Below are 19,985 nucleotides of genomic sequence, written 5' to 3'. Positions count from 1 at the left end.
ATTTAGGAATCTATTACTTTAAAGAATTTAGGATGTCAAATAAAGTGTACATGTAACAAAAACCCTTACAAGCTAAAGCTTAAAAAATGATTAAATCAAGGCACTGCCAGATACTTGAAGTCTGAAGTCACTCTGATTAACAAAACTATAACAAACTCTAACCTCATCAAAGTAAAACACTAATGAGTGTTACACAAATAAGTAAAAGGAGAAATAACTGGTTGTGAGAAGATTATATTCATTTACCTTCTTCTACTAGTCTACCTTTCAGTTAAATGGCATATGAACTTACTGAGAAGTGCTGCTCATTTGTTGAATGGCCGCTTTTCTGTAGCGATCTGGGCTTTTGGAACATGCCAGGATATATTTAGAGTTGTGGAAAAATTAGCCTCATTGGGATCTTGTATTCAAGCTTGAGTAGCCATTCATTGCACTTAAATATGTTATGTTGTACCTACATTTAAAGAAGCCAAAAGATGAAACAATGTTAGGCTAAATCATTGTCAGGTCTTTGAAACCAAACATTTTTAACAGGCAAGGGTGGAAACAGCAGAAACCTCTGCCAAGTGCCAAATATTGTCTCATCTGATTAATGATCCTGATCATGGTACCATGATCATTCACACTTTATAGGCTTGGAAGAAATGTCAATCCTCATTAAGAACAATACAGTAGGTCCACATGTATGGACACACCCATTTCTTTGAAAAATCATGATAAAACAGGTCATTTGTATCCGATCAGGATGAAACTCGGTGGAGTAATTGAGGAACCAACCAAACATAATTGAGATCAATTTCATAAAGATCGGTCAATGACAAACCCAGTTATGAATTTTCTAAATTGTAAAAACAGTATGTCTGTTTGTATTGGGATCAAGGTCACGTATCTGTCTTCTTTCAAGCAAGATTCCGTCTAAACCTCACCTTCCCATTCAAATCTTTAGATTTCAGGAAGATAGATACTGTACAAATTTGGTAAATCCTCACTTAAACAGTTGAGATATCTCCATGTCTGGAATCTGTGTAATCCACCAAGAAGCCACACACCATCAAAATAAGGTGGCAAAGTGGTGGTCATCTGGGGCATTGGCGGTGGCTTGATGGGTGTGTGTTAGGCCCAGGGGTAGCTACTGCAGGCCCCATTGACCTTTGTGGTCCCAATGTCGACCTCCTGGCCTCCTGGTAGAGCAGAGCTGTGCCTCTAGGGGGTGAACTAGTGTCCCTGGGGCCTGGTAGGAGGCTTGCAGCATCCTCCTTGATGTTCCTGGTACTCTTGGGCAGTGGTTCCCAACAAGGGGTACTTGAACACATTGTAGGGGTACTTGGAAACATTGATGAATCTATTTCCAACATGCTAAGTCATTTTTAAGCCTATTTCACACACTGTACATGCTCATCCAACATCTTTTCCACCCGTTGACAATAAACGGCATTAATGGAATAAACAATATTGTGGCCTTAATAGCCTACTAAATTGTTACTAACATGTTATGCACGGTACTAAAAATTGAGGTAAATATATTCTCTGATATACAATAATTGTAATGCACAAAATTGATATTTAGTGTGCGTCAAACGTACAGGTTGACATTTTCAAGCTGTAAGAGATTTCAAAGGCCAACATGTTTACAACTTGTAAATAAAACAAGAAAGGTTACTACATTGGAGTGATGAAGGGGTTCTCCTAATCTGAAGAGAGACCTCGGGGGTACATGAGACAGAAAAGGTTGGGAAACACTGCTCTAGGGGATTGTTGCTGCCTGCTGGGCTGGGCCAGAGGCATGCTTGGCTGTTTTGCTTAAACTAGGTCTGGTGAATGACAGGTGTCTGCTTACTTCCCTGGTGGTGCGGTAGTGGTTTCCCTCGGTTCCTAGGCTTGGTCTTGTCTTGCTGGGCTCTTGGTCCCATGTCGTCTCTTGAGTGCTCTGGAGGGTACCCTGTATGTTCTGGGGTCTCTGGATTATCAGGAGGGGTTGTGCGATCTCTGAGTGTGTTTTGGGCTTCCTGTGTTTCCTCTGGGGATTGCCTAACTGGCTGCCCTCATGAATCCTGGGTGGCCAACACATGCACATCTATTGGAACTCAAAGGCATGCCTGGGCCTTGAGGACAGCTCTTGTTGTGACAGAAATATTTGCTCCCAGCTCTGTCACACTTAGTGGGCTGTCACATTGCAGGTGCCGATTGAACAAGTTGTGGGGTTAAGGAGCAATAGTGGTGGTCATGCCAGCTTTCTGCTAGATTCAAACATGGACCCTCCTGTCCTCCTGTCCTCCTTTCAGACCATCAGGCCATATACTCCCTCTGTTTACTCTTATCTTTATCGTATATGAGCATTTGAATGTTTCTGCAGGATATTTTCTTTATAAATGTACTGTATGTTACATACATGTTTCACACCACTGCACAATAGTAACAACACTTGTTAATAACAGCACGACTGACACTGCCTCTGTCTCGTTTTTCTATGACCTGTCCTCCCAAACCCCTTTACCTTTTTTATTTTTCCCTCACTCACGTGTAACACTGCCCTCTCTTTGTATATATTTCCCCTTAATAAAGTTTATCTTACTCTCTCTTAGGTAGAGCTGGTGGCGGTCACAATTATGCAATATGATCCATTTATTTATTCTCTCTCGCTCTCGCTCTCGCTCTCTCTCTCTCTCGCTCTCTCTCTCTCTCTCTCTCTCTCTCTCTCGCTCTCTCTCTCTCTCGCTCGCTCTCTCTCTCTCTTTCTCTCTCTCTCTCTCTCTCTCTCTCTCTCTCTCTTTCTCTCTCTCTCTCTCTCTCTTTCTCTCTCTCAAACATTAGCTCAGCAGGATAAGAATTGTTGAAGCTCGCGAGAAAGTCATGTTGCAGTCAATTTAGTACATAAATTTGCTTCCTTAAAAGTGACATTTGAACTTTTTAACTGTTTCTAATTTTAATCTAATTTATATTCACATCTTCTTGTTCTTAATTACCAGTCCTATCACATTTTGGGTAAGACAATAACTCACTATTTGACAAGTAATCCAAGTGCCAAGAGTGCCACCACATGGAGAAATATTGTAATGTTAAATCATCTGTTACCATGTACTGTGGTATTTTTAAACAGATTAGAAGAGTATTTTCAGGGCATGTTTTTTGTACTTTTGGTAATAGGCTTCTCGAAGTATTTAAAAGTATGAATAATAACATTTGACCAACTCCTTCTGTTGTTGTTTTTTTGTCTTGTCCCTTTGTTCCTCTTTCTTTCGCCTTTGCCAGGACGGCTCCCAAAGCGCCATCTGAGCAAGGAAGCGGCAACGATAAGAAAGAGCGTCCTACTAGCACCATGAGCGAGGCCTCCAACTACACAGGTGGCTCTGATTACAGCAACTTTCCTGGGAGCCCCACTGCATCTCTTGCAACGCCCAACACCACCACTACCATTACCACCACCTCGACCACACGGGTCAGTTTTACACATTAAACCTTTAAAAAGGAAGTCATTTTTAATTCATTTCTATTAATTACTTTAACATAGTTTTTCTTCTACTCCTACAATAGGGACCTAGATGAGAATAGATATAATTCTAATTACAAGGTCTTGTTGTACACTGCAAAAAAAAAAATTGTGAAGCATGATGATGACTTGGCAACTTTCCTTAATTTCACGAAACTCAACCCTAGAGAAAGACTTTCATCAGTATTTTACGGGCTGACATTAAAATACAGAACAATACATTCTTCAGCTATCTTTGATTCAAAGTCAAATAGTAATCTGATTATTCATTGTCCAGTTGTCAAATTGTCAAAATGTAGTTTACCCCATTGATTGATTGATAATTTTTAGTGCTGGCCAGCGATAAGGTTTGTTAATAATGTTAATCACATGATCTACTGTGGTTAACTCGCAATTAAATACATTGTTACGTGCATTAGAACAGCAGAACTATATTCAAAAGTAGTGTGTACTGTCCAAATTTCTTTAAATATATAAACTTTTCATAAAGTTGAACATAAAAACAGTATATTAAAATTAATTTCCATTATATTTAATATGTACTCATTTGTTTTCTTAAATCTCCATCACAGTAAGAGGATTAGCTGTAGAAGCTCAGAGGAATTTTATAAAATATAAGTAGAGTACTATGGGATGATTTTACTCATCAGATTAATAGAAACTTCCATAATTATCATGATTTGTTGTAGACTATATATATACTATCACTACACAGGATGTGAGTACATCACATCAGCTATAGTAGTTATCCCTTAAAGCTCAGGTTCTCTACCAGAGGCCTGGGAGTTTGAGGGTTCTGTGCTGTGTCTTTTCACACTTCTGGACTGAGCATTTAGGTAATGTTCCTGGAATCTGTTGGAGCCACTCTCCCAGTTTGGGGGTCACTGCCCAGAGTGCTTTTACTTTGACCTTCCACATCTGCTAGATTTGCTCTTTGAGCCCTTGGTACTTCTCCAAATTATTGGATTCCTTCTGCCTGATGTTGCAGTCAGCTGATATTTCCATATCTATGAGCACTGCCCTCTGCTGGTGTTTGTCACTCACCACTATGTCCACTTAGTTAGCCAGCAGCTGTTTGTCAGTCTGGAAGCTGAAGTCCCACAGAAACTTAGTCCTGTTCTTCTCAACAACCTTTGATGGGGTGTCCAATGGAGATTTGGGAGCTTCCAGTCCATACTGGGTACAGACATGCCTGTACACTGCCCCAGCCACGTAGTTGTGCTTTTGCATGTGAGTGAATCATGCCTATATCTTACACCCTGCCACTGTGCCGGACCATCACAGTTTCACCTGGGGTCTGGTCTGCAGTGGTAGAGCCTGGCCTTTATGGCTCTTGTGTTCAGTACTTGTTCTTGCGCTGCCATGATTATTGCCTCTGTGCAGTCTTTTCCAGCCACTGGTAGGTCTTCTTGATATCAGCCACTTCCTTTATCTGGTGCTGCTATGCCCCATGTTTGTCTCTTCATGTTGTTTCTCCTCTACTACATTACCCTGAGATTCTCTGAGGCACTCACTGAGTGTCTTATCCTTTGGAGTGTCTTCTTGATGTCCTAAAGTTTGAATGTTTCATCCTGGGTAATGACTTTGATCCCTTGTTTTACTCATGGCTATGGTTGACTTCGTTGCAGCCTCCCTAGATACTTGTAGCTGTTCTAGCTATTGCCAATGTTCCTTTCTGGTAGGTCAACTGCCTCTCATGGTTACCACCTGGCCACACTTGTCGAGCTCAAATGACATCCCAATGTCCTTGCTGTATATCCTGGTGAATCAGTGAGTTGATGTCTCCCTTGTTCTTAGCATACAACTTGATATCATCCACATAGAGCCGGTAACTAATGAATTGGTATCAATAGTTACACACATGCACAGAAAGATCTCAACAGTGGTAGGCAGTAGTTTTACATCTTTTACTAAACCTTAAGTTTGCTGTGGATCCCAGTTATCTGTGAATGAAGGATTCTGGCTAATAATGTCAATTCAAAACCAAATCGATAATTAGCATCTGCTCTGTTTATGGAAATATGACACTTTTCTTAGTATGTCAGTGTTACAGCCAGAGGAGTGTGGAGAATACACAAAGGTGTTCATCACCTACTGTTGTCATGATTACTGCATTTGGGTCAGTGTTCTGGAGAAGCTCACATATACAAACTAGCAAGTTTGGACAGATTATAAAAACAAATGGTATGAATAACAGTCGTAAAGAGTAATATAAGACTGATCATATTGATGATTGGATACATAAATATCAAGAGTGTCCTGTGTTGTTGTTGACAATTGCTGTTGTAATCTTCAGTATTGCGATGTGCAGTGTATGTGAAATGTTCCGTGTTAAATATGTCTGACACTGTTGCTGCTTTATGTTGCTGCAGGCTTCTTTACAACTAATGCACTAAACATATCACATCTTTTTGTTTTGTTTTTTTTACATCAGAGATATAAATATATCACTAGGCCCATTTTGTTTCATTTTGTGCACCTCAAAAGAGAGACATTGCATTTATGGATCTGTTGAAGTGAAGTTAAAAACAAAAGCATTTGTTTGTTTGTATACTTATACAGCCATCCAGGTCTTCCAAAAAACTCCACAACTTTGGGAAAAGGTCTAACTCTATCAAGAGGAATATCAATGCCCCGGTGGTGAAGAACGGCTGGCTTTACAAACAGGTAACACTTTATTCATGCTTGAACTCAGCATAGCGAGAGTGTTTTCAGAGTACTCTAAAGTTACATTTTACAAACTTACATAGTAATCTACCATAGAATTATAGATGCATGTCATGAACATTGTTGTGATGAATATTTAGCATTGTGTCAGAAGGAGTTAAGCACTTATTAAAACTTAACCAAGTGTCGTTGACTGAAGAAAATACTATTAGCCTAATTTTTACTTTGACACAGTGTGTCCAAATCAATACATTGATGGACTAACACTCCATCAATGTATTGATTGTTTAAAAAAAATATAACAGTTCAGATGCTTGCAGTTCACTTCCTATTACATTAGCATAAATTCTTAATGCGGCTGCTTTTGGAAAGAGGACAACAGAATCCAGCAACAATTGCACGGATCTAACACAGTCTAGTACAGTCTGGTACAGTCAGTCCCTGTTGGTCAGAAAAGGATGCATCAATGGCTCCTGTTTTGATTGAACTTCCTATCGCTTCTAACTTCACCAAACACCATTTTATTACCAAGAGTGTCACTGTGATCCAGGAAAAACCTACTCTTCATACACACAAAAAAAACCATCAAATGTTGAGGTCTAAACTCAATGCTACAGAGTAAATTGAAAAATGATGCTGCTTTGCTGAAATCTCCCAGAACATAAAGAAAAGCTGAGTAAACTGGTCAAACATTGTTCAATATTACAATTCGCAGACATTCCAGCAAATATTTTACTTGTGTAGGATTATATTTATATGTTTGTGAGTGTTTGTCTCCACATGTGTCCTGCTTCTTGTTAAACTATTTTAAATACTGCACCGATATAGTGATGCAGCGCTTGGTGACCTTTGACCTTTTCAGGACAGCACAGGCATGAAGCTGTGGAAGAAACGGTGGTTCGTTCTGTCAGACATGTGCCTCTTCTACTATCGCGGTGAGGAAACACAAACAAGCTACACAAACAAGCACACAAAAATATCATGGAAACTTAAAGCTGATATCCAGAGTTTCTGATAAATCTATGTTTATGTATGGTTCTTTTGAAACGTGAAAAAATACTTTACTCGTCTTTTACTATGGTCTACTACCGGTGGCCATTTATATGCGTCAATGTATTTTTTTTTTTTTTTTTTTTCTTTTTTTTTTTTTTTTCTCTTGTCTGCACATTCTGTCGAAGGTTAACACTACAAGAAGTGCAATCTTTTAACAGCAATGCATATTTTGTTATTGCAATTAAATAAATTTATTTATTTCATTGCATAATTGTGACCATCACCAGCCCTCCCTAGGGAAGGGTAAGAAATACTTTATTAAAGGGAGGATGTAAAAAAAGAGAGGGCAGTGTTACACCAAGGTGAGGGGTTGGAGAGGGGTGGGGAAGTTAACAGGGAAGAGGAATACAAGATAGGAAATGGAATGGGTGGGGAGTAGTCGATAGATTTCAAGTGATGCGATGTGAAATTGTGGTTGTGTATATTGTGCTTATTGTTGTGTTATCAAGCCAGTCTGGTGACCAGTGTGCGGCTTAGGAATAATGGTGGTGGCTGTGAGCAGAGGAGGAAGTGAGTGGAAGTTACATAAAACAGGTATTTGGGAACAACGTGTCTATGGTTGAGCCCAGTATGAGTGTCAATGTATTGAAGTCCATATAGACCCCTATACAAATGGAAATTTGTATAGGGGTATATTCGCCGTGATTGCCCAGCCAATAGGCTTTGACTCTGTGATTTTGAGCCTGTCAATCAAAGTGAATGCGGAACTGTGCACGGAAACAAGGTTGCATGTCACAACAGCAAACAGGTAAATATGATTTTGGCTCTTACTTGACCCATAGACCTATATCAATGCGACTCAATGCAACCTCGTTATGTTCCGCAATGTGCGTGCAGAAAAGTAGAGGCGTGGCTTCTGGTAGATTGGCAGAGGCAGGGGAGGAAGTGGAGCTGTTTCTCAGAAACTCCGGATATCAGCTTTAATGTCTTATGACTTCTATTTACTTCTTTGGTATTAACCATAATAAAGGGTTTTCATTTAACAGCAAAATAAGTACAGTCAACCTACGTTGCTGTACTCAGTTATTAACTACATGTCAGTTGGATGTAGATCTGAAACAGTACAGAAATGAAACATCATTACACTACAGATGGAGGGAGGCATGTAAAGACTGCGGGAGTACACCAACACCTTTTTATCCTTTGGAGCTACTAGTGTCTGTTTTCTGACCTCTGCCATTGGAAAGTTAGCTTGGTGCATAGAAATTATGTTGACTGGATTTGTTGTTCTTAAATTTTCAGTAAAAAACTGGAATAAGTGTGGTGTTGTAAAACTTTTGACCGGTAGTGTAATTAAGATGGGACACAAAATATGATGGAAATTTAAACATTTGTTTGGAGCTATTTTTCATTTGTTGTTCTTCTATAGTGGCAGCTTTACTTGACTTCATCTGTTGTTTCTTATCTTTTACCACTCTGCTGTCTCACATTTTCCACGATGAACGCCGTAACGACACAAGCCTTTGTGTAAACATGGCACTCTGCACCATGTTTGCACTCTTTATCATTTGCGCAGTTTTGCAAACAACTCTTGCCATCTTTCTGCATGCAGACCCAATTTAGTGTTCTTTATGTGTTATCTTAGTTAATCAAACCTTCTCTGTGCTTTCTGCAGATGATAAAGAGGATAGCATCCTGGGAAGCATCCTGCTACCCAGCTTTCACATCTCCATGTTGTCTGTGGACGACCACATCAGCAAAAAATACGCTTTCAAGGTAAAACACTGATTTAGGTTTTAAAACAGATCTTGTCTATAATACAGTTTATGGGCTTATGTGGACCTTTTACCTATTGCCAATTTGTGTATTTTTTTGTTTTTTTTGTCTTAATAACTGAATTTTTGACAACCTTTAAACGCTAAAAGCTGCTGTCTTGCACACAGGCTTAGTCAGTTAGTGAAGGTACAGGTGGCACTTCCATGTGCTAATTAGCTCAGTGACATAGAGGATGTTTTATCAAGGAATAGTTGTGGATTAATGATGTTTGCTTATTGTTTTACTGACTAATTATTGCATCTGTGGAATTCCTATAATGAAATAGAGCTAGATTTAAACATACGTAGCACAGAGTTGTCTTATGCTAATTAACTCAGTTACATAGAGCACCATCTCTTGTGCCAGAAATTTTGAGTTCAAGCCTCAACTGTAAAATGCGCATTAGAATGCCACCTTTTTCCATCTTCCTGCACTCTGCTTGTTGCTCCTAATTGCCTAAAATTGCCTGGTCCCAACCATTGTTGTAACAATTTTCCTCCTCAGAGCTTAAGCACATGCATAAAGTACAAACTCCACGCTACAACTACAATGTCACCATCTTAACTAGTTGCTCTCTTCTTTCTTTTCCCCCATCACTCACATCTTCAGGCCACTCACCCCAACATGCGCACATATTATTTTTGCACTGACACAGCCAAAGAGATGGAGTCCTGGATGAAAGCGATGACAGATGCTGCGCTCGTCCACACTGAACCTGCCAGAAGGTTAGTGCTTATCTGATCACTATCACATATGTAAATGAAACAATTCAAATGTTGGTTTTTATGCTTGGCACAAAAAAAAAGGTAAAGTTAAGTCACAAAAGTTGGTAACACTTTACTTAAAGTTTTATACATAAGGCTGACATTACGCTGTCATTATTATGACACGAAACCTGTCATTAGCATGAATAAGGTGTCATTCGTTACCCTAGCCCCTAACTAGGGGTGGGAACCTCTGGGTACCTCACGATACAATAAGATGCGCGATACAAAGCTCACATTAACGATTATCTCACGATATGACGATACTGTGATTATCTATATATTGGTCAGAAATCAATCCACAATAATCTATGACATAAGAAAAAATAGATTAAGTGAAAAAATACAATTTTTATTTTATATCTCTGAAAGTCAATAAATTGAAAAAGTGACACTATTTTAGTGCCACATTTCTGTAAATAAGTGTCAACATATCAATGTAAATGAATAAGTATCTCCAATAGTGCTTTCTGTAAACAAAAAATAAGGTCTTTCTTACCAGTGACACCATCATAGTGCAATATTCCACTAAACAATATATTGGTTCCTTCAACAAACAGTGACAACATTTCTGTGAAGATGTACCTGCACATTTTAGTGAAAAAGCAGAAAAGGTTTTGGAAAAACATAAAATCAATACTTAGCGCGAGCATATCGATAATCGATTGTGCGGAAAAATAACGCGATATATCACCGTATCGAGATATCGTCACACTCCTACCTCTAACCCTAACCCCACTTGATCCCTCTACGTATCCCCAAAAAATTGTCATCATTTATCGAACAACTCTTAATGAATTATAATGACAGCGTAATGTCAGCCTTATGTATAAAACTTGTAAATTGTTTCCCAAAATAATTTACTAATGAATCTCTGTGTGAGCTACTTTTTCACATATTTATGAAGTGCCTTTTAAAAACTCACATTGTACAACTTGTATGACGTTGTCCCACAAATGTTTTGTTTGGTTTGGTGAACAAATTCTGTTTGGAATAATTAATTGCATTAGGAACACATTTAGTCCCATTAGGAATAGACACTAGTATATGTAGTCTTCACTAGAATATAGTATGAACCATAGTGAAGAGATAAGGAGAGAATCCCACTGCAACAACAGTTTTCAAACAATTCTGTTTCTAACCTTTGTTTTTCCCTTCACTTCATTCTTGCTTTGGTTCCTATGTTCTGCCATCACAGATTGGACAAGGTTAAAGTTGACCCCTGTGCTCCTCATGAACTGAACAACCTGTTGAATCACAGAGTCCTCACGCGGCCTGTGATCCAGAACAATGAACGCAACCGAGAGCTACAACAACAACAGTCTCTTTTACGAGTTGATGACAATCAGAAGGATTCAGATAAACACATCGGGCAAAAGGTGCAAGAGTACGACACGTTACAGCGAGATGGAGAGAGGTACTCTGTGAAGAAAGACGGGGCGAACGACGTTCTTCAGAAAGAAAGGGAAATGTATCTTCTCCAGAAGGACAATGAGAGGTACCTGCTTCACAACGAAGGGGAGAAGTTCTCTCTACAAAAAGACGAGGAGTCCCGTGCCATTCAGAGAAATCTAGACAAGTACGCCATTCAGAAAGTGGAGGATAAGTACAAAGTGACATCAGTGGAAGAGAAATACGCTCCTTCCAGAGATAGAGAGAAGTATTTAGTGACAAAAGATGGAGAAAAACATGCACTTCAGAAAGTTGGTGACCGACACACACTTCAAAGAGATATGCAGAAATACGTCCCTCAAAGGGAGGTGAGAAGAACACTGTCTCTAAAGGAGACGGAGAGGTACAGCACCTTGAGGGGGACTGACAACAAATATGGTACCATACATGTAGTGGACAAACACGGTGCTCTGAAGGAAGTGAAGAAATACAGCACACTTCGAGAAGGGGATAAATATGCCATTATGAGAGATGCTGGGAAGTATGCCACGATTAGGGATTGGGATAAACATGGCTTCCAAAGGGACACCGGCACAGAGCGCTCTCTCCCTAGGATCAGAAGCATTAAGCTACAGCCAGATCAGGCAGCTGCCATAGCTGCTGCAGTGTCTGCATCTCGCCAATGCCAAGCCAACGTCATTGCTCAACAATCTGTCCAGGCTAACGGCTCAGGTATGAGAGAGCATCAAGTGGACAGCAGCTCAACCGAGGTTCCTTTAAAGTCACCGCAACCAGCGCTGGAACCAGAGAGAGACCTGTCTAGGACTAACTCCATGCAGCAGCTCGAAGACTGGGTCCGCACTCACAGGACAAGCAGAGGGCAAGAGGATGACACAAAGAGGTGAGGAATGTGGATGAGTGTAAAACGTTTTCAAATTGATTTTCATGAAAGGCTTGATGATTGCATGACAGAAGCATAGTTCATAAATGCACTTGGAGTATCATACCAGCCACAAATACTGATCAAATAACATAAAATACAATTTTTAAGATCAATTTGGCATTTTTTATATATTTTTTTTTTATAATTTCCATTCCTGGCAATGATCATGAGAGGGCCACGGGGATGCAGCCTTAAAGGTGTGTTCACACCGAACGCGACTGTAGCGCTGCTGTAGCTTCCATCGCCCCTGATGTGTCGCTTGCACATAGTGGTGCTTTTTGGTCACTCTATTACTTCATTCATATTACAGAGATATTAAAGCATGAGTTCACTCAGAATGTGTTTTGATCAGTAGTTACTGTGGTTTTCAAGAAGTTGCACTGAAGCGGGAGGGAGCAGGGAGGGGCTGCAGCCTCCGCTCTACAGACAGTGAAGGACGAGGGATTTGACGCTTGAGGTCTCTTAAAAAGTTTGAATTTTTCAACTTTGTTTTACGTGGCTTTAGGGGAGATAACTTGAGGTTGCGTCATTTACATTGATTTTAATGCAATCGAGTTGCTTCAGTCACTTCAGTTGCATTCGCTGTGAAAGCACCTTTAGAAGACTATACACTATAGTATTATAACATGGAAGGACAAGCAGTATCCACTAATGGGACTGGACAGTTTAAAAAGTACCTGTAGTCAATTTTAACTGCAGCTTTATCAAAAATCATACTGTATATAATACTAGAGGTTTAGTCAGGTGGAGGCTTAGTCAGGGAACTGAATTTAAGTCCTTTCAGAGCCGCCAGGTTGGAAAAAAAACCCCAGACAACCAGAAAACACATTGGCTGCCATTATGCTCACCTCAGCCTCCGGGAGCGAGCTGGATGCCTGACGGGTACTACAATTTTTCTCCTCTAAATCTCTTCAATGTATTCCCAGACTGGTCCCCCATAAGTCGACTTTTTCTCTTACTCACTGGTGTCGTGCAAAGCGATCAATTAATAATAATAATAATAATATATATTATATAGCCCTTTTTCATAGACACTCAAAGCGCTTTACAGAACTAATGCATTATTCTTTCACTCCACACTTAGTGGTGGTAAGCTACTATTGTAGCTGCCCTGGGGCAGACTGACGGAAGCAAGGCTGCATTAGTGCGCCATCAGCCCCACCGACCAGCACCAACACTCACTCACCCTACATTCATACACAATGACAGATACCACTGGAGCGACTGTCCCCCACTGTGGCACCTGAACTCTCAGTGGTCTCCCATCCAACTACAATTGTTGCTTCTCGTTAGTAAACAATGCAGCCGACTGCCGGCTGTGGCTGCTCTGATGCTAAATAACGGCTTCATACACGTCAGAAGGAGCTTCGACACACATCCTCGTGTAGTAATAAATAAAACCATTTTAAATAAAATGTAGAGAAGAGATAAACAAAAAAAAAACTAAAGAGGAAATCCAGAGAAATCAGGTGGTACTTAATGTAAACACTGCACCGAAGCGACTATGGCGGCTCCCCAATGGATTGTATTTTTAGGTATGAAATCGTTTCAAAAAGTGTTTTTTTTGTTTCATAGGTTCTGTTTTTAACCAGTTGCTTTTGACAAGAAATGTTGTATCAATAATTCATAGTAACGGCTCCATGGCCTCTCACTTTTCTTGTTCAGTTTTGTTTTGAGCTTATAAGAGTGGGAGAAAAATCAGTTGAAGGTTTTCCAGAAAAACTTAAGCAACACATTACTTACATTACATATTCATACATTTTCACACATTTATTTTCTAGAATGTTATTGGGGTTTTTTTTATACAATTGTATTGTATTCTGTGTCAGCAGACCCTATTGTCCTGTACACAATTTGTGCTCGCACCAGAAAAAAACTGAGCTGAATCAAACCAAACTGTATCCTGTACATTTGTGGCTATATCTCATTAGGTTTTGGTTCATACGTTTCAGTGTCACATCCTACCAGACCTTACCCAGGAACATGCCCAGCCACCGTAGCCAGCTGGTGCCACGGTACCCAGAAGGCTATCGCACGCTGCCCCGTAACTGCATGATGAGGCCGGACAGCATCTGTAGCGTGGCAGGCTCTGTGTATGACCGGGCCCTCCGCCCTGCCTCCACCAGCGTCACTACAGCAGAGAAGAGAAGGTCGATGAGGGATGACACCATGTGGCAGCTGTATGAGTGGCAGCAGAGACAGGCCTTTTCCAGGCAGAGTCTGGCTCAGCCATTAGGTACAGACTCACACACTTTCTGTATCTGCAAATGGGTTCTCCTAACTTTTCTTTGTTATTTATGCTCACTGCTTTGTTATACTTTTATCTTATTTTTCAGACACTGTCGCTGAATAGATGGAATTTTGGCCTGTGTAATATAGTTCTACTCCTTTCTTTCCTTATAATGCAAAGTATTCAGCTTTGTGTTGTGTCCATGATGCAGAGTTTCAAAGAAAACCAGTGTATGTTTATCCAGAACCCCTATAAGCAGTTTCAGCCAATATCTTAGAATGAAATAACTTTACTCAGAGCTGGTACTATGAAGAAACAAAACAAAAAAACATATCCCCCAATTGTTTGCCAAATGGTTGTGTGCCCTACTTTGTTTAATCCTTCTCCTCCTTCCATCCCTGCATGAGTGGAATTTTAGCTCAGGTGTGGAGAAAGGGATGCTGAGAAGAGAACAATCCAGAAATCATGAGTTATGACTCATGATTGCTGCTGAGGCAAACAGGCACTATATGGCTATTGTCATTAAAACTGAAAAGCTTTCGCAGAGTTTTTATTTTTCAATTTCCTGCTACTCAGTGTTAATTTTGATCAAATTTATATTTTGCTTTAGTCATAGTTGTTTGTCTAAAATGCAACTTAGTTTTAGTCAAAGTCTAGTCATCAGGACTATTTCAGTTATATAGTCAAATAAATTACATTAGAATTTTAGTCAACTAAATCCATTACAGATATAGTTGACTTATATATACTACATTAGGGTAAACCCTAATGTAGTATATATAAGTCAACTATATCTAAAAATATATGCATAAACTTTATGCGAAGTTGTGAAGTTGTAGTTGTGCTTATTGTGTTGTGTCATCAACAGTGTTTGTATATACACACAGGCAGATTGAATGTGATCAATGTGTAAATCTACATGAGCCGTTTTATGTCCACAAACACAATCAGCTTCCTTCCTATTGTTCCCAAACCTTGCCTGCAAGATGGATTCTCCTGGTGTTCACAAACACCAGAATCCATCTTGTGCTGCTTCCACCTTTGCCTTTCGAACCCGGACCGAACCGGTTCGAACCAATCATGAGGCAGTGTTGTGGTTTATGGCGGGATATCCGGGTGTGACGTAGGCAGAAGCGCCGAAGCAAAGCTGGCGCATGCGCAGTTGCGGGGAGAGGAAATAGCTGGGCTAACGCTATTAGCATAGCTCTGAATCACAATGGAAAGATGCAAATGCAGGAGGATGAACGTGTGGAAGCAGCTATAAACTCAGTTTTAGAAGAATCCAGGATTTTCTTTTTGAATGAGCAACAGCGAGAGGCGCTTTGTGCATTTTTGGACGGTAAAAACGGCAAAGCGGAGCCTTGTTGTTGTGCGTCGCATGCCGATGACGACCTCATCATTTGTTACCGTGTGATTGCCTGAAACAAATCATGGTGGACAGGCTCTTCGCCCAATCAGTTTCAAGCATTCTGTTCATGTCCCTCCCTGGTTCTGAAAGGATTGGCCAGACACAGACCCAGATCAGTGTGGAGAAGTCAAGTTAGAGGGAGGGCTACACATCAATCTGGCTCTTGTCAGGTTAATTGTCCCCCTTCCAAGCAACAAAAGTAATCTTTGGGATACTTCCCACAAAAAAGACATTCTGATTGGATTCTGTCCCATGTGAAAATTACAATTTTGTTTTGTTTTCAGTTTTGAAAATATCAGTATATTTTGATATAGTTTTCATTCACATGTCGTATTTTTTTTAAATTATCTCTATTGTCACTTTAAAAAGTAGTCGTTGAAAACTATGATGAAAACTTTTTAGTCAACAAAATGAACACTGCTGGCACCCTGTACTGATAGGTTAAGGCTCTGACTTCACAGCACATGATACTGTGTTTGTAATACTAATTGTATGGATCATCTCAGTCACTTGATGAATCATATTGTTTTACTGATCCTGAGTGCATTTAATAGAAATAAATGTAACACCAAGTGTTTTCCTGCCTTCTAAGTGTTTAACTGTGTCATATTGTGTTCTTGTACCTGTAGCGTCGGGGCACTATGGCACACTACCCAGCACAAAGACCCTGGGCAACATCTCGGAGCATGCTGTGCACTCCATTCCCACCTCACCGTCTCACGGCACCCTAGCGCTGTATAACACCTTATCAACCCCCCAACAGCAGCATAGTGCACAACACAACCCCAGCAGCTCCCACTCCGAGGTGTCCTCGCCCATTCTCAGGGGTGACGTAACACTGGACCGCCGGCACAGAGCACACCTAGCGAAGGTAAAGACTTCAGGCTTTGGTAATTACACAAATATGAACTACAGTCAAGTTTTGGACTTTTTTTAATACAAACCAATGTTGCACAACAATATTTATTTACCAAAAGTATGGGTGTTACTTGGATATTAAAGTGTTTCAAGTTGGCCTTTCAGCATCGTTTGCAAAAATAGTTTCAATCTTTTCAATCTTACATGACATTTTAAAAGTTCAAATAAGGATACAGAGTTCTACCAATAGATATAGAAAAAAATATATTTCAAACAACACAAATGTCTTGGGCTGACCAAGGACGTAGATAAACCCTGAAAAAAGCCAGAGACATTCACCAGCCTAACAGACAGACACATACATTTACTCAGTATACTTATTTAGAAAACTGTTGGGTTTTTCCTTTAGAATTCTATATTTTGATAAGCGCTACGAGATGACTCTTTTTGTAATTGGAGCTATAAAAATAAAGTTGAGTTGAATTGAATTTTAGCTAAAATATGTCATTTGCAGGGCGAGAAGCTGATGGTTATGCTACAGCTCATTGGGAAATGTATTGGACTGAGATGTGTTGCAACCTTTAGGTTTTGGGGGTTAAATGGTGTTTTTGGGTTGATTGTATGTTGGACCTTGTCTGGTTTAGTTTAACTTGTGGGTTTTATGTAAGTTAAGAGTTGACCTTTGTGTTTGCATTGGTTTGGATTTACCAATACACTTTATTATTGTCTGCTGTTCAACACTAAAGTTGTTGGTTCAATCCTAGTGTGGGTCCTCTTAGCGTGGCAGCCCTTTTTTCACTGAGGATTCATTTATAGTCAGTCATTCTGGTTTTAGTTATTATGTTCATGTCTGGTTTTGATTCCTGCCTCTGTATTTGTATCATGGATTTCTGTTTGTTTTAACACACCCTGGCTTAGTGACATATTGATTGATAAATAATAATAATATTCTTGAGCAAAAGATATTTTTTTTATGTATGAACCTTCATTCCTCTCCTTAAGCCTCCAGATCTGACTTTTGCATGGTCTTGACAATGTAGTATTATTTAGAAATAAAGTCATTTAACCAGACTTATTCATCCTTCCCCAACAGTATGGCTACCCCTCTGATCGACGCTCTATTGCAGCTGCCATTACTTCACAGGGCATTACCACACAGTCGCTGCAGGGCAAGACGGTGAGTAATGCATGTTTCACTATCTTTTATTTTGTTTTCTTTGGTCTGTATCCCATCAGATAAAGCTTGCAACGTAAGAGGTCGGAATTGACTGTGCCTTTGTCTCTTATTAAGCCATACATGTCTAAGTTGACTTCCCTTAAATTAAATAACTCACAATCAGTTCAATAAATGTATGTGTGGGACTGACTGATGCTTGATATGACTCACATAAACCAGCTGAGTGGAGAAAAATGCATGCTCAGTAGTTTTTGCTTGGCCTTTCCCTACTGTCAAATTGGCCACAATTACATGATGTTTTTTTTTAATTCTGAATTAATTATTCTGAATTACAGTGCTCTGTGTTTCCATGGAAATAGTTCATCCGAATTGAGGTTTACATGGAAAACCGTTTATTTCACCTTTATTCAATTCTGCTTTAGGTCTGGGTGTTGGGAGGGGTCCTGATTGGACAGGGGGCGAACGTGACGTATCGCATCTATTGGGAAAAAACACACAACAAACTTTTTGTTTTCGGCTACAACATGGAAGACCACATGAGAACTGTTTTCACACCCTGGAAGTGCACATGCACAACCGGCGGGGATAATAGGTTAAGAGGGATATAAATGTCAACATGATGCTGTTTGTGCTGCTGAGCTTTTCAGTGGACTTTTTGTATGATAAAGATAGGCCTAGTCTATCTGACATTCCAATATATTGCAAGTGCAACACTCAGACTCCAGTCACTCACTTAAACTGGCTTTCAACGAACACGTTTCAATGAGTATTTGCGCTTTTATTTGTAATAAACGAGGAGTCGCACAAAAAAATGTGCCTGGCATAATCTATGGTTAGCTGAATGTGTGAATAAGATTTATAGATATAGATTATATATTGCATTGTTTTATATCATAAATTATAACTAAACATGTATTAATGGTAGTGGTATTGTGAGATGGTGAAAATGCACAGAGAAGAACAGAATATACTGTATCGCCTATTTCTAATGAATGAATCTGACTGATTATTTTGGCCTTTTATCATGTTTACTACTGTACATCATAATAGTGCAATATACCTAGAAAACTTTATGGAACCTAAGCAGTGTAGCCAGAACCCACACATTTGCCACTGATTTATGAAGTTCCATAATTGAAATTTTCAGACTACATGACCACGTTTAATTGATGAATTTACAAATTTGTGAACAAGATGGACTGGTCATTTCATTTGCACATTTTCTTTGTGTAGTCTTGCTCCTTTTATCTTCGTGTGTATAATTATCATTATTAGTGTTGTTTTTTTAATGAACCGCTATGCCGTTTATAGTATACTTATATTATATTTTATCAACCCTTTGTGTTTAATATAGTATTTTCTGATTCTGATTAAGTGAAACAGCACTGATCAGCCGATTCATGTTTACAAAATGTGACTATAACCTGGGTCACTGTTGAAACGTCAGGCAAAACTGGAATTTTCAGCTCGTGTGCAGCATTAGCTTTTGCAGCTAACGCGGTCTTTCTGCCTTGTAGATCGAGAAGACCTACTTTGGTCATTCAAATCCAGCAGTTAAATGAATAGTCTCAGGTCTCGTCTGGGCGGCCATCCTGGACTATGTCATCGCTAGCGCTAAAAGTCGAGCATGCGCAGAACAACCGGAATTAACTTAAAGCGGAATTAAGTATTTACAAGATTGAGGAATTATTTAATTCAGAATTAAAATTGGAATAAACCAGCCAACTAATTCAGATTTAAGTTTAATTTGGAATTACATTTGCATCAGGAATTAAGTGTTTACAAGGGTAATTTAAAAAGGAAATGTACTTTAATTCTGAATTAAAGGGGAATCAAACCTTCCATGTAAACGTGGCTTGTGTCTATTTCAGAATGTCTCAGGTTTGTGTAACAAGTCAAAGTTTATGTTTTTCATTAATGCACCTTTGTAGTGGTTGCATTAGCTGCATACTTTGCTTCAACCACATCTTTTTTATTTTTTTTTTACAATTGTTCAGTCTTTCATTGTACAGACAGTAAAGGAGCTCTGATTGGATATATTCAACTTTTGCTGAAGAGTTTCACTTTTTTCTAGGAAAACATGAGTTTGGGTAGCAATGCTTTTAGAGTCTTATTTTGATCATTTACACATACATATACACTTTATTTGTTTGTGTGTACAGCTTTTTTTTTTGCTAGGAAGACATAATGATGGGATGTATTTACATGAGCTTTTCCTTTATTCACAGGTGCAAATAATGAAAGGAAAATG

The 19,985-nt window shown here is 39.4% G+C and overlaps 1 protein-coding gene across 11 annotated transcripts in view; it reads left to right on the top strand.

Annotated features, from left to right (window-relative positions):
- plekha5 (pleckstrin homology domain containing, family A member 5) overlaps positions 1 to 19,985 on the top strand; it is a 143,884-nt gene that overhangs the window by 89,729 nt on the left and 34,170 nt on the right. For all 11 annotated transcript variants that reach the window (XM_028448918.1, XM_028448907.1, XM_028448917.1 and 8 more), the window contains 9 exons: positions 3,250 to 3,436; positions 6,050 to 6,154; positions 7,017 to 7,089; positions 8,823 to 8,923; positions 9,572 to 9,687; positions 10,925 to 12,019; positions 14,014 to 14,297; positions 16,329 to 16,570; positions 17,651 to 17,734. In XM_028448918.1, the coding sequence (XP_028304719.1) occupies positions 3,250 to 3,436; positions 6,050 to 6,154; positions 7,017 to 7,089; positions 8,823 to 8,923; positions 9,572 to 9,687; positions 10,925 to 12,019; positions 14,014 to 14,297; positions 16,329 to 16,570; positions 17,651 to 17,734 (2,287 nt within the window). The remainder of the gene's footprint in view (positions 1 to 3,249; positions 3,437 to 6,049; positions 6,155 to 7,016; positions 7,090 to 8,822; positions 8,924 to 9,571; positions 9,688 to 10,924; positions 12,020 to 14,013; positions 14,298 to 16,328; positions 16,571 to 17,650; positions 17,735 to 19,985) is intronic.

This window comes from Gouania willdenowi, chromosome 6, assembly GCF_900634775.1.
Source record: "Gouania willdenowi chromosome 6, fGouWil2.1, whole genome shotgun sequence".
Taxonomy (NCBI): Eukaryota; Metazoa; Chordata; class Actinopteri; order Blenniiformes; family Gobiesocidae; genus Gouania; species Gouania willdenowi.
The sequence above is the reverse complement of the archived record's forward strand: the minus strand, read 5'-3'. Positions and strand labels throughout refer to the sequence as shown.